Source organism: Parambassis ranga, chromosome 5 (assembly GCF_900634625.1).
Source record: "Parambassis ranga chromosome 5, fParRan2.1, whole genome shotgun sequence".
NCBI classification, from domain to species: Eukaryota; Metazoa; Chordata; class Actinopteri; family Ambassidae; genus Parambassis; species Parambassis ranga.
This window is the reverse complement of record NC_041026.1, coordinates 24,657,551-24,670,439: the sequence shown is the minus strand read 5'-3', so window position 1 is coordinate 24,670,439 and position 12,889 is coordinate 24,657,551. Positions and strand designations below refer to the sequence as shown.

General features: G+C 39.4%; 1 protein-coding gene across 1 annotated transcript in view; it reads right to left on the bottom strand.

Annotated features, from left to right (window-relative positions):
- Positions 1-12,281, bottom strand: part of suclg2 (succinate-CoA ligase GDP-forming subunit beta) — a 73,257-nt gene extending 60,976 nt beyond the window's left edge. The window contains exon 1 of the mRNA XM_028406341.1: positions 12,152-12,281. Within this exon, the coding sequence (XP_028262142.1) occupies positions 12,152-12,235 (84 nt within the window). The 5' untranslated portion in view covers positions 12,236-12,281. The remainder of the gene's footprint in view (positions 1-12,151) is intronic.
- Positions 12,282-12,889: the final 608 nt, after the last annotated feature.

Genomic DNA, 12,889 nt, shown 5'->3' with positions numbered 1-12,889 from the left:
AGTTCTTAACAAATAATCGATAGTCAATTAAGTAATCATATTAGGGAAAATGAAAACATTACAACAAATTCCAGGACAATATTTGGTCTCTGGTTGAACAGGACACTGTACAAAACTTTGAGGACTCACACTTTTTCCACCTGTCACTCATTCATATTCCTGTCCACTTTAGCAGAACATATTCACACAGTCTTAACATGCCTTGCTGCAAAACAAATTTTCTTTTTGGAATTATTTGGTTGCTGCCGGGTGCCTGAAGGGCCTTCTCCCTGAAAACATCAACTTCCCTTGCCACCCAACCGTTTGCCTTAGGAGGATCAGCTCTGCTGCCTGATGCATGCTTCCATCTGTCAGTCTCATGATCTATATTAGACTTAAAAGAAAATGGCAAATGACATCCTGTCAAAACATCAGGTTGATGATAACAAAAAGTATCGCTGATAACACCAAGACATGTTTACTTCAAGCTTCCACATAAACAAAAGTCTATACATGCACATTGTATCTTAACTTCACTGGCGCACTCTAATACTATAAACACTGTAAGCTACACGTTCAGTCACTTTTCACAACAGCAATATGACCCATACCAAAAAAAGTTGTCTATTTTTTCTTTCTGGTATTTGTCTTCTCAATTCAGCAATCTAATCCAATCCTGCTTCTCTGTCACTAAAAGAAAAGGGAAGAGAAAATGAACAAACTATGCAGACTTCCCAAAATAACAACTGCTGCTTACTGGAAAAGTCAGGTAGGGCTGGAGGTGGCCCTCCAGGCTCTGACAGTTACCTTGGGCAAAACGCCAAAGAAGGGAAAGAAACCTAGGGCATTTTTTACTATGTACCAGACCCATAGACAGCCTTTATTAAAGATGGGCTCTTATGAACTCTAACAGCCATAATTCTTCACATGTGGCGTGAATAGAACTCACCCTGCAAATAACTTTAACCACTGTCAACTTATGCTGATGTTTTCTCTCTTGTGTTCCCCACAATTGAGCATAATGTTCAAATAAAAGGAACTTTTTGCTACCTTATTTGTAAATATAATTTTTCACATGCAATCGGTGGGTTACGATTACTACAGCCTATACAAAAACTAAAATCCTGAGATTTTAATATATGCAATTTGAACTCACACAGAACACAAATATTACACAGGTTAATCTAGCTAAAAGCATGAAGGGAGGAGCTTAAGGTAGAAAATTAATTCCATACTAAAAGTAGCTGTTCAATAGCTTTCTAGCTTGTAGACAACTTAACCCCCCTACTGCCTTACCAGTACAATCTGCAAGAGGAATGCACTGGAGATGCAGGGAGAAAAAAAAAACTGATCACCAATTGAAATGATTTATTTGATGGTTTTAGGATGTTATGCTAAATCCTAATTCAATATTTTATTTAGCATATTTAAAGCATGTAATTGTTTTGTTTACTGTGTTCAGTAAGCATTTGTTGAAATGACTCACTGACTTCCTTGGTGAGCATGCAGGTCATATTACTACATGTAACACAAACATGGATGATAATAATAATGATCTAATATGTTTATAAGTGATGAATTATGATCCACATGTGTGAAATTCATGCGATATCCATGGTAAGTGGCCAAGCCATTCATTATGAAAGACACATTCTGGACACTTTTTGCTAGGGATGTCCCGATCCGATCATGTGATCGGAAATCGGGCCCGATTACGTGATTTCAGACTCGATCGGAATCGGATGTTGCCTCCCGATCAGGACTCGGATATACATTTATTAGGGCTCTCAAAGTTAACACCTTCTGTGCAGGGTGGCTCTGTGTCCTGTAGTGTAGGGGTTTGACTAGGCCTGTCGCGATAAACAATAATCAATTAATTGCATGATAAATTAAATGGGCTCGATAAGTTTTTCGGCCGTGATAAATTACATTTGCATGCTGGTTTGTTTTCCTCTTTCTCTCTCTCTCTCCCTCTCGCTGCCAAAGAGACTGGATGACAAAAGCGTCACTCCGGTGCGTCGTAGCGTATAAAGGCCGTCGGATTTTATATGGCCCGCGGCTTCTGTCTTAAAATGTGTAAAATCAACAGGTAGTTCTTATTTTTTAACTCATTGTGTGCCGTTTACGTGATGTTCTGAGCAGACCACGGTCAGCTCGCTGTCTGCGTCGCCACGGTGCGTCACAGAGCTGCAGGGCTTGGACGTTACAGCAACACAGAGAGCTGTGAAGCTGCTCAACACCGTTTCAACACTTTGCCACAATTCACCACGACACTAAACATGCTCATGTATAGAACCTGCTCTCAGAGAGAGTTCGCGTTGTACGAGTGAAGTTCTCTGCCTTCTCACTGGCGGCACTCTCTGCAGCGCCACCCAACCTAGTTCTCTTGCCCAGTCCTCTGGTGCCATCTCTGCTGTCAGTTTCTATGTGTTTCTGTCTACATGGTGGCGTCACTGCAGCTGTCTGCAGCGGCCTGATGCGCATACACACATGCAAACGCAAACGCGTGCGCACACAAGCACATGTGCATACAGGTGAGCCCACTCCCAGAGAGTGCGTGTTGTTTGGCTCTGTTGCTCATGACGTGCTAGTTGGTTTGACTTAACTCCATTGACTATGCTCAGATAAGCCATGGTAATAGGCCTACCACTACTCATAATAACAATATCAACATTAATATTAATATCATTAATAACAACAATGATAATAATAATAATGTTGATGATTGGGGCCTTTAAGTGTTAAATGTTCTTTAGAAATTAAAGTTTATTGATCTTTGAAAGGGTGTACTAGTATTATATGTCATTATCATTATATTAGTTGAACATAGTCTCAAAACGACAATATTATCGATTATCGCAATAATTTCTCTTGGCAAAATCTGTTATCATGACAGGCCTAGGTATGACAGTTGCTTTTGGTGCGAGGTCTCGATGAGCTGCTGTGTGTCTGAAATCCTATTTACCGCCTTTATAGAGAATCTTGAAAGTATCGGATCGGGACTCGGTATCGGCAGATACTCAAAATCAAATGACTCGGACTCGGACTCAAAGGCAAAAAAACCTGATCGGGACATCCCTACTTTTTGCATGTGGTAGACCTATGCTTTGTCTAATGACTGGGGTGAATTATGTAATTTCATAATTTGCGTAATTGAAAGTGTGCAAACTATTTTTTATTATCATTATTAATTTTGCTATTGAAAAGTGCTATTTACATCCCACTTTGTAAGCCATGCCGGGACCAGTGGCAGCTTTGCACACCATTGCACATAGAGTGGTGTGGGTCACCTCTCTGCTCTGACTGCAGCTGAGACTGCTACAAGAAGCTCTACCGAGACTGACCGCCGGTGAGTGCTTTGGGGCAGGAGAGAAGCTCACAGTCTACTGCTCGTTGAGGGCAGTAACTGTAGAGTGATACATGGTTTTACGTCACTTTTGACAAAAAAATAAAAAAGATTTGGAAAGTCGCCTGTTTTAGCGAGAAAGTTGGCAACACTTGTCTCCATGCCGCTGGTAAAAATGCCTCCCTGTATTACTTGATGCACATGTCTTGAACCAAACAAAAAACATGTACAGAATGGTTCTGATTTTTTTTCCTGAACTGTCCTACGCCTACTAATGACATTTCACCTCTACACCAGAGACTATGGTAAAATTATTACCGACTTTCTTATTTTAGAGGTGAGAAACCAGAATAGAGGAAGAGGATAAGACTAAAAAATTCAAGTGAGAATTTACAGTGTTACAAAATATTGTGCAACTCTGTACTTACAGAATTATAATACAGATAAAAATGAAACCTACAGAATAAAGAGGTAAGTCATCCTTTAGAGCTCTATTTTAGAATCTTCTTCAGACTAATCATCACTACAGTTAATGGTTTGAGTCACTTTTAGTCCTGCTAAATGCTATCAGATAGGGAAGTCTACTGGGGGCTTGACAGGAGAGGAATAATTTGACTGCTACATGCCTGCCCTGAAAGAAAACAGTTAAGTGGTGGATGACAGTGTGGCAGCAAGACAGCAAGGCAGGCAGGCAAGCAGGCATCTGGCCTGCAGTCCCTTGAGACACTCTCTCTACAGTAATTATCATCAGGAGCACTCTAGAGACAAGCCAACCCAGCCCTTCTACCTAACTACTGCTCTACTTATTCTTAATGCACACACACAAAGACGACAAGAATAGACACACACGGGATGTGCTGAGCATACTGGTAAAGAGACACTGGCACAAAGTTGTATGCCATGGGCCCAAGATGGGATAAAGTATTCACAGCAAAGTCTTTTACACACAAAAGCACTCAAGATTCTTCTCAAGAATGCATCCAAGTGGAGAGACGTGGGATACGGTGGCAGGAGAGAGGTGGAGTGGCAACAGTGATAAACAATAATTCTCTATTAGCATTTGGATGTAAGTAGGAGGGAGCCAGAAGAGACATTTAAGGAACCTGTCTGCTTATTTAGTAAATCCAAACCAAGCTTTATATGTCAGAAAGTTTTGCTGTGGCATTACTATCTTAAAACTTCTCACAAAACTGAGACCTGACTTTCCAATTATGTCATTGATTCAGAAATTTTCAGCAGGCTGAAACAGACCATAGTTAATCATGATGTTATTCAGTATTAATGTGTTCACTCGTCTCCTTCATACTTTTGCCACCACATTTCGCATTTAAAGCAAAAACTGTCTGCATAATTCAAATTAAAAATAAGAGAAGGATACTGAATTCCTATTCACCTATTCTAAGAAAGAATTTTGCTTCAAGCAAGCTTGCAGCAAAAGTCCTAACATAGAGCAAAAGATCACAAAATGTCACTGCAGCAGAGGTGGATACCAACATTTTTTTTTCTTATCAAAGGTCTTTTCTCTTTCCACCTTCATTGGTTTGCATCTCAAGGATGGTTCAAAAGAATATTAATTATTAGCACTTTTTATACTATAAGGCCTTCAAATGAAAGAGATAGAGAGATTTGTTGTCTAATATTTTTTTTGTTTGAAATGAGGTGCATATTTACTTCTAAATCTAAAAAAATGTTGATTAAAAAAATACAAAGAAAGATATTTCAACACTAAAATGTGCTAGTAAAAAAAGAAAGAAAGCTAAATGTGAATAAAACTATGTCACCACACAGCCTCTCTCTTCACCAAACATTCCGACTGGCTGTGCCCTCACAAAAAGACACAGAAAGGACAGACAGTGCCATGGCAGCAGACGCATCAGATTGCCAAGTCCTTGTCACAGCTGTACTGATCTACAAGTGGCGTTGAAGGACAAAATCTTGGTATATTCAATGCTACTCCCAAAACACTTCTCTAGCTGGACCATATGGTATTCAAAACAGCATTGTGCAACATCAGGACTTCGCTTCCTCCTAAGAGACACACAATTGTGTGGCCTTGTGTTTGGTTGAGAGCAGGATACACAATGTCAAACCACACTTGTTGTGAGAAGTGTCATCAGAGTGAGGGGATGTCTCATCTCGGCACTTTGCAAAGTCATTTTAAGACATGCCACCACTCTGTCGTTTGCCCTTCTGATAAACTTAAGAAGTCAATATCCTAGGGCTAATTTAAAACAGTTGTCTATATCAGTATGTGAGAATGGAACAATGTCAAAAAGTCACTATCTGACAGAGTAGTTCTGTCTCCCTTGGAAATTTATTAGCACTATAAGGCTTAATTTACAGGGGAAGGTTACAAAGCAAGACAATCACCTCTGATCAGGCCCTTAAACAGCAGCCAGTCAATGCTACATCGCTCATCAATCTGTCACTCAAAAATTCAAAGGGTTGACATTACAGGTCAAAAAACACATTTGTTTCTTAGAAATAAAGCTAGACAGGATTCAGCCAGTCAAGAAAAAAAGATGTATCCCTGCCCTGGCAGTTGGCAATACTAAGGACACACTGTCTTTCAACACCGACTATTTATATGACAGCAGACTTCAGCACTGTGATTTTAACAAAGCAGCCCATCTTTTAGTAATGCTATAAAACTTATACATGTTAACAAAAATTGATGGCTCCATCAAACAGGAAACAGTCATTAGATTACTAGTAAAACATGCCTCCAACACATGTATGTAGAAATCTATTTTAAAAGTTAATTTACTGTTGGTAGTAATTCATGAAAAATGTCATTTGTTGCCTTGCGAGGTTTACAGTATGACAACCAATGACACACATCACTACTGAAAATGTGAAGCAGCAGACATGTTGAAAAGACAGCTTTGACTGACGATGCAGCAAACACATGCACAGTGGTTGCTGCTGTATGAGCCGATCAATACCACACAGGACACCCCAACAAGAGCCTTCATAATTCACCATCTTTAAGATGTCAATAAAAACGTACCAAATTACCTCACAGTGGTTTTTCTTCTTACAGTGTATACATTACAAATAGAATAAGCTTTTAAAAACCCCATGAAGAGCTGCATTAGGATACTTGAGTGCAGTGCTGAGTCTGGATGAACCAACATGCAAGACACCGTCCTCTTATAAAGAGGTCATCATCATTAAGAAGTCTTGCTGGATGAGTGGTGTTGCTCTAATGGGGGGGGGGTGTTTCATGAAGTCAATTTTAAGCAAGCATACTCATGAGGACATTGGAAATCTGTATTGATGTGGACTTCATGACACTACTTTAAGAACTCAAGAGAAGTTTACAGGAGTCAAATTAGGGGTGTTTTAAAGGGGCTTTAGCGATCATTTTAGAGCTACAAATGTTCACCAAGTGATTGTTCTAACAACAGCAGAGTATTACCAAATGATCACAATCTTAGATGACCTGCCTTTTTGAATTTTTCCCTAGTTAGGTTTAGGGTTTTAGGCCTTTTAGCAGACCTAAAGTATTTTTCAGTAACAATACAGTGAAAGTGTAGACTCGCAAGGATGTTTTTATCCATAGTATCATGGGTCTGTAGATGTCAATTCACAGCTTTGTTCCAAAATTTCAATTATGGAAACCCCTTAATGGTTCCTTGACAATGTTATATTATAACCTGATTCTATGGCATGTTTTAAAAAAAATATTTTGACATCTATGTTGGTTGTTCCCACCATTATGTATTGTTAAAACCTTGGTGAACAACAGATATTTAATTAGGTATTTACGGTAAGTTCAAATACCTAGTTTGAATTAGGGTTTACTTTTTCATTTTTTTTGCAACTGTAACATGATTTGTGTGGTTTACATGTTTAGCAAAAAAGCATTCCCTCTGTTGAATGTAAAACACTAAAATAATGCATTGGCATATAATTTTCTTTTAGTATTGGGTCTTAGTAGTATTGGGCTTACAAATCATTGTTTTATTGCTCACACAAAAGCCATATCCCTCACCTGTACAAAGCTGGGCACTTCTGAAGTGCTAGTCACAGCCAGAGGACAGCTGGAGTTTCCAGAGGCAGTGAATATCACATTTTATGAAGCGGTATCCACCAGATGTCTGGTGAGGTTAAAATCCTCATTACTTGTCATGGCCAGGCCCTAACCCTTTGAAATGACAGTGCCCAATTAGTGACGACAAATGACTGCTGAGTTAATTATCCAGAATGCTCCTTAAGGGGCATTATCAAATGTTTAAGAAATTAACAGATTGCTACTTCACCAATTCCATGTAATTGATTTGTTCCCATCCAGGTTATGAACTCTACTTTTTTCCCCATCCTTTTTAGCTAACCATCCGAGAAGAATTTGAAGGGGAATTTTACAGTGTCCACTTCCATGAGCAAAGGCTGAATCACAGGGAGCAGTTCTCAGAGTGACTGTCAGAATTATTGCTACACTGATTGCAGTTTCACTACTAATGAGGTGGCACTTTGCTACTTTGTTGCAACTCATAAACACAGACCGTCTAGCAATTAAATGAGCAGCGTGTGGTAAGCAGTGATGGAGGTGACACACAATAAAAGAAATGGAAGAGGCAAAGAAGCTGAGTGTCTTCATAAACATGCCAGTGTGAATCACAGACATATTTCCATTTAAAATCAGCCATGTAGCAGAAGCACGCCTCATGAAGCATTTGTGGGTTTATTCAGAAAGCCCAGTCTGCTCTAATTAATAAAGTACTAAGTGCCGGCAGCAGAAGTTTCTCTCACTATCTTCAGCTTTGGCACTGCCTCTATAGCTTTGGAGGAAAAACAATGGGCATTCAGCACTGGTGAGACCAGTATAGTTTATTGTTTGGTTTACTAAAATCATAATGATTTGTCCTTGCGGAAATAACAACTGCAGGCTGTACTATAACTGTAACTTTTTTATTTCTTATAAATTAATGATAACAAAAGCGAGTCCAAAGAGTGTGAGTGACAAACACAGAAAAGAAAGAGACAGAAATAGAGAGTCATTTGCCAATAGATTCTGATGGTCCTGTGTCCATAGGACATTTAAAGATATTGCTGCTGTGCTATATGAATAAATGAGGATAGCGCTCTCTCTTTCTCTCTCTGGAGGCATTCCGAGGACTGTGCTACAAAACTACACAAGCTATCCAACTTTGCAATGGAGGCACAGTTTTACATCACTGTATACAGTAACATAAATTTAAATACCTGTGTAATGGCCCTATCGACTATATTCCTTTGGGATTTTAGACAGGTAGCACTACCACGGAACTCCAGAATTTGTTATGCACAGGGGAACGCACATCGTACTCTCTGTAAGTTAAGTGTTTATATTTCCATAACAATTAAAATAGGAAATTATTTGATAAGCTGCGTTGCAGGTCTATTTAAGGTGCACTTCTATTTCTTGTATTTTTTTCCAGTTAGGGCCACAGTGCTCCTAGTTAACAGAAAGAAAAAAGTTAGCATTGAGCACAGGTGTGGCAGAAAAGATGTTAATTTTGCTCTCATTACTGTTGCTACCACTTGTACCTTCCAAAGTCCTTGCCTCTTTAAAGCAAAGGTCATGCCCAGACCGTTTGAGTTTATAGAAAGAAATGACATCTGCCTGTTAGAGAGCTGTGGGTAGAACAGTGGAGCAGAGATAGAAGCGGGAGCATCAGAGCATGGCTCCAGGATTTAGATCAGTGAGATTTGCATCATTGGCAGGTCTTTAAGCAGCGCAGGTCTAATCTCATGCAGACAGGCTTAAGAAAAGAAAACCTGACTGTTGTGTCTCTACAGATAGGGATTTCAGTAATTAGCATAGTTAATAAGAGGAGGGTATACAGTCATATTAAAAGGTGTTAGGTCTAATGGGAATAACAAGGTAAGGAGGTACAACTTGGTCAAAGTTCAGTCCCATATGCATAACTGGGCATTAATCTGCATCACCACTGTGTCACAGTAATAAAATCAAAACATGTGCCTTGCTTATGTGGTTCCTTTACACAACAAAACTAGTTGTTAATGGACAGCTATCATTAATTTAAAACATCTTCTAACAAAGACACAAAATGGCTTTAAAAAAAACAACATACAAATCAGGGAGCAGTATGGACATTGCAGAATGTTTTTGCATTGACGCAAGTCAGATCGTGACAGCTTGCCCAGAGTTAAGAAGGTTCCCCCAAGCAAATTAAATTTTCAATCCAAATTACACCTAAAATATAAGTGGTCTAATTTCTATGATTGAGAGGGTGGACAAAACCTTTCAACATACAAATCTTTTAATGAATAACGGCTGGCAATAATCAGCATCCCTCCTCCCACACTCCTTATTATATACACAACAACAACAGCAGAAGTTACGCTGATTGGGGTGCATTCACTCATTGCATTCCCCATACCAGAGGCTGGCAACATTTCCTAATGACTGCAGTCCTTCTAAATTATTGAAAAAGCCTAAGCACCTCACCAGCTACAGAAATGGCTATTAACCTTGGTGAGCGATATTCAAATCCAGTTAGAGCTAACTTCGTCCTCCAGTATCCCTTGCGGGGAGGAAATGTAAATGTGTTCTTGCTGAGACAGATGGGGAAGCCTCCCGTCTCGTTTGAAGTTCCAGCAAAAGAAGTTGTTGCAAGCAGAGGGCTCTCCACCCCCCTCTGTAAAATATTCAGGACTGAGTCTCATTGAGCCACCTTTCTTCCCAATGTACCCCTTCAAACCATGCTGTGCTTCAACACTGTTGGGGTATTACTAAGCACGAACACCATCCAAAAAATAAAAACTTAGCAAACGTTTACAAATTCACCACTGTGCAGCGACATTGAAAAACAGCCGAGGATTATCTTGCTGTGCAGACAAGAATTCAGAAGATTTGATTTATGAGAGAGACAGAGAGAGAGGAAGACGGAGAGTGGGAGAGCGAAAGAGTAAAAGTGAGTCAGAACAAAAAAAGAAATACATCCCATTCCACCTTTATGAGCATGCTGAAGTATAACCATCTGAATATCATGTTGTCCTCTGCATTGTTGTCGACAAACCATCGCAAATTGAATTCCTGAGCTTAGCTGACATTCTGTCAAAGCTGATTTGATTGTATGGTAGCGATACGTGGCTGTCAATCAGTTCAGGCTCCGACAGACCAGAAAGAATTCCTGATCATTACTCTTATCAACTGAGCAGAGAAGAAACCTGGGAGAGAGAAAAAGAAAGAGACAGAGCGAGAGAGGCAGATAGAGCTGAGGGGAAAAGTGGAAGATAAGCAGGTACAAAAGCTGGTAAATGTGATCTAGTCTTGCAAGTGTTTATTTTTCAGGGCATGTGTCCACACTGAGCAAAAAGAGAACTGTTTTATTTTAGAGGAAAGGTAGCAAAATTGTTCTCATTGAGATTAGAGCACAGAATTGTTATTTTTTTATTTAAATTCACATAAGATATACAATTGCATAAAGGTTTTAGATGGATTTGATTAAAAAAAAATTCCCCTACATACAAATGTAAATGTTTTTTTAATTTTCATCTTATCCCTTAACCGCCACATCTGAAAAACAACTTAATATTTAACATCTCAGCAGCTGAAAGGAGCCACTTTTACCTTTAAAGGCAGCTTTTACATATTTCACAGTGGTTAAGATGATGTAAAATTTAACTTATTGTAAATCAATGTATAACTCATGTTATTGTGAGACTGATCTCATGCTACATGTCAATTTTCCCACACAGTGAAAAACTACCTGATAAGTAATAAACTTACAGCACAGGGACAGAGACTACACAGCTGATGACAATTTTACCTGTTACCTAATTTTACCTAATATAAGGGATGTCTATCAAGCCAATTTACAGTTTCAAAGCAAATAACACTCAGATTAAAATTTGCTTTAACAAGTCAGGACAAAACCTGATCAAGACAACATGCTAAACGTAGATAGGAAAAAGTAAACATGAGATTAACAAAGTCCAACTGAACTTCTAGCACAGTGCCAAACAAACCTACCTTGCCTAGACTAATGTTTGCAGTATCAACATGTCTCTGTTTTGTCCTTCTATGATTAAAAATGACCTGATGTATTCCTCTGGTGTCCTGAAGCTTTAATTTCATTATTAACACACTCTGCTTTCGGCTCTGTAAGACTGCATTTGTTTGCTAGTCAATGCAAGGCAGGGAGATTTAATTCAGACTGGTTTTGGAGGCATTAGTTTAATTCTGTTTGTAAACATTAGGCCAAATGTGTTGTTTGCAGAGTGAATTAAGATGCAGTTGTAATCATTTGCCTTTGTGAGACAAACCTAACTGAATGAATTCTTTGAGATGTGCATCGCAGCTCACAAACAGACACTGTGGGATCAAAGTGCAGGAGTTAACCTTTTCACTGCGGGCTTATCTGAGAAGGGGTTGCATTTAGAAACTTTGCTCTGAGGCACTGTTCAGGGACAGTATGTCTGGGAACATATGCTGTTAATAATGAACCATGTGCTGCTCACACAAGAACAAAATCCACATAGCAATTTTAAACATAAATGTAAACTTTCATGTAAGATATATAAAAACGTCAGTTAATAAACTTATAAAGAATGTGCTTAGTAGTTTGTAATACCCAGACAAGTTGCATTAGTAAGGAGACTGCAGTGAAGACAGCGTCGTTACAACGCCAGTGGACCGTCACACTGTTCAACTTTGATCTGTCAAACCACCACATCTGTCTCTGCTGAGACATGCTAACCTGCTAGCATGGCAGCTACGCTAACAGCTCCCTGGGACAATGACAACGGACCCACGACAACACAACCCACCCGTGAGAGCCGGATGCACTCGCTGTAATATTAATGAAACGTTACCTTGACTTTGTCGAGAAGAATGTGCTTTGTTGTAGCTGTCCTTAGCCCTCTTGCTGCAGCCTGAGATGCCATGGATGCCGCCATGTTGGAACGTAAGCTGAAAGAGAGGTGACGTTGGCAGCATGTGCGCGTTAACACGGAGCCGTTCATAGGTCAGCGGAAAGAAAAGAGGCGGGGCTTTAAGCAGGGGCGGACTCATATGCACAGTCCTGAGACCAGTGCTCCACATTGACACACTACATTGTTCATACGCTGACCAAATTTCAACTTGAAATGAATTTTAGTACAGTTAATGGATCTGTCCTGCCCAAAAATGACACAACACAGTACAATATTCTGCTTCATTATAGATCATCCTAACTTCTATGTTTTTAAAACAGTTTAATCAACCAGAGAGGTGGGGACAGCCTAGTCTGTTTCTTTTCGATTGCAAGTCATGTTTAAGACCAAGGAACTAGTGAGGACCTCTGGCTCTATATTGTTAATGCTGCTACAAGAAGAGAATATTATTCATGACAGGAAATGAATAACTTTAGGCTTACTGTGTGAAACTCAGCCTGCAGACTCCTATTTTTCTTTCAACACCTTTTTTTTTTAATTCTAAAGTTCAGCTGTGATGTGATTCTTTATCTTATCATTTTAAGCCAAGAAGTGAAGCAGAATTGACCAAAGTCCTGTTCCACAAGTGACTGTCTGATGAAGTCTGGCTCCCCAAAATGGCTCTAAATAATTGTTTTT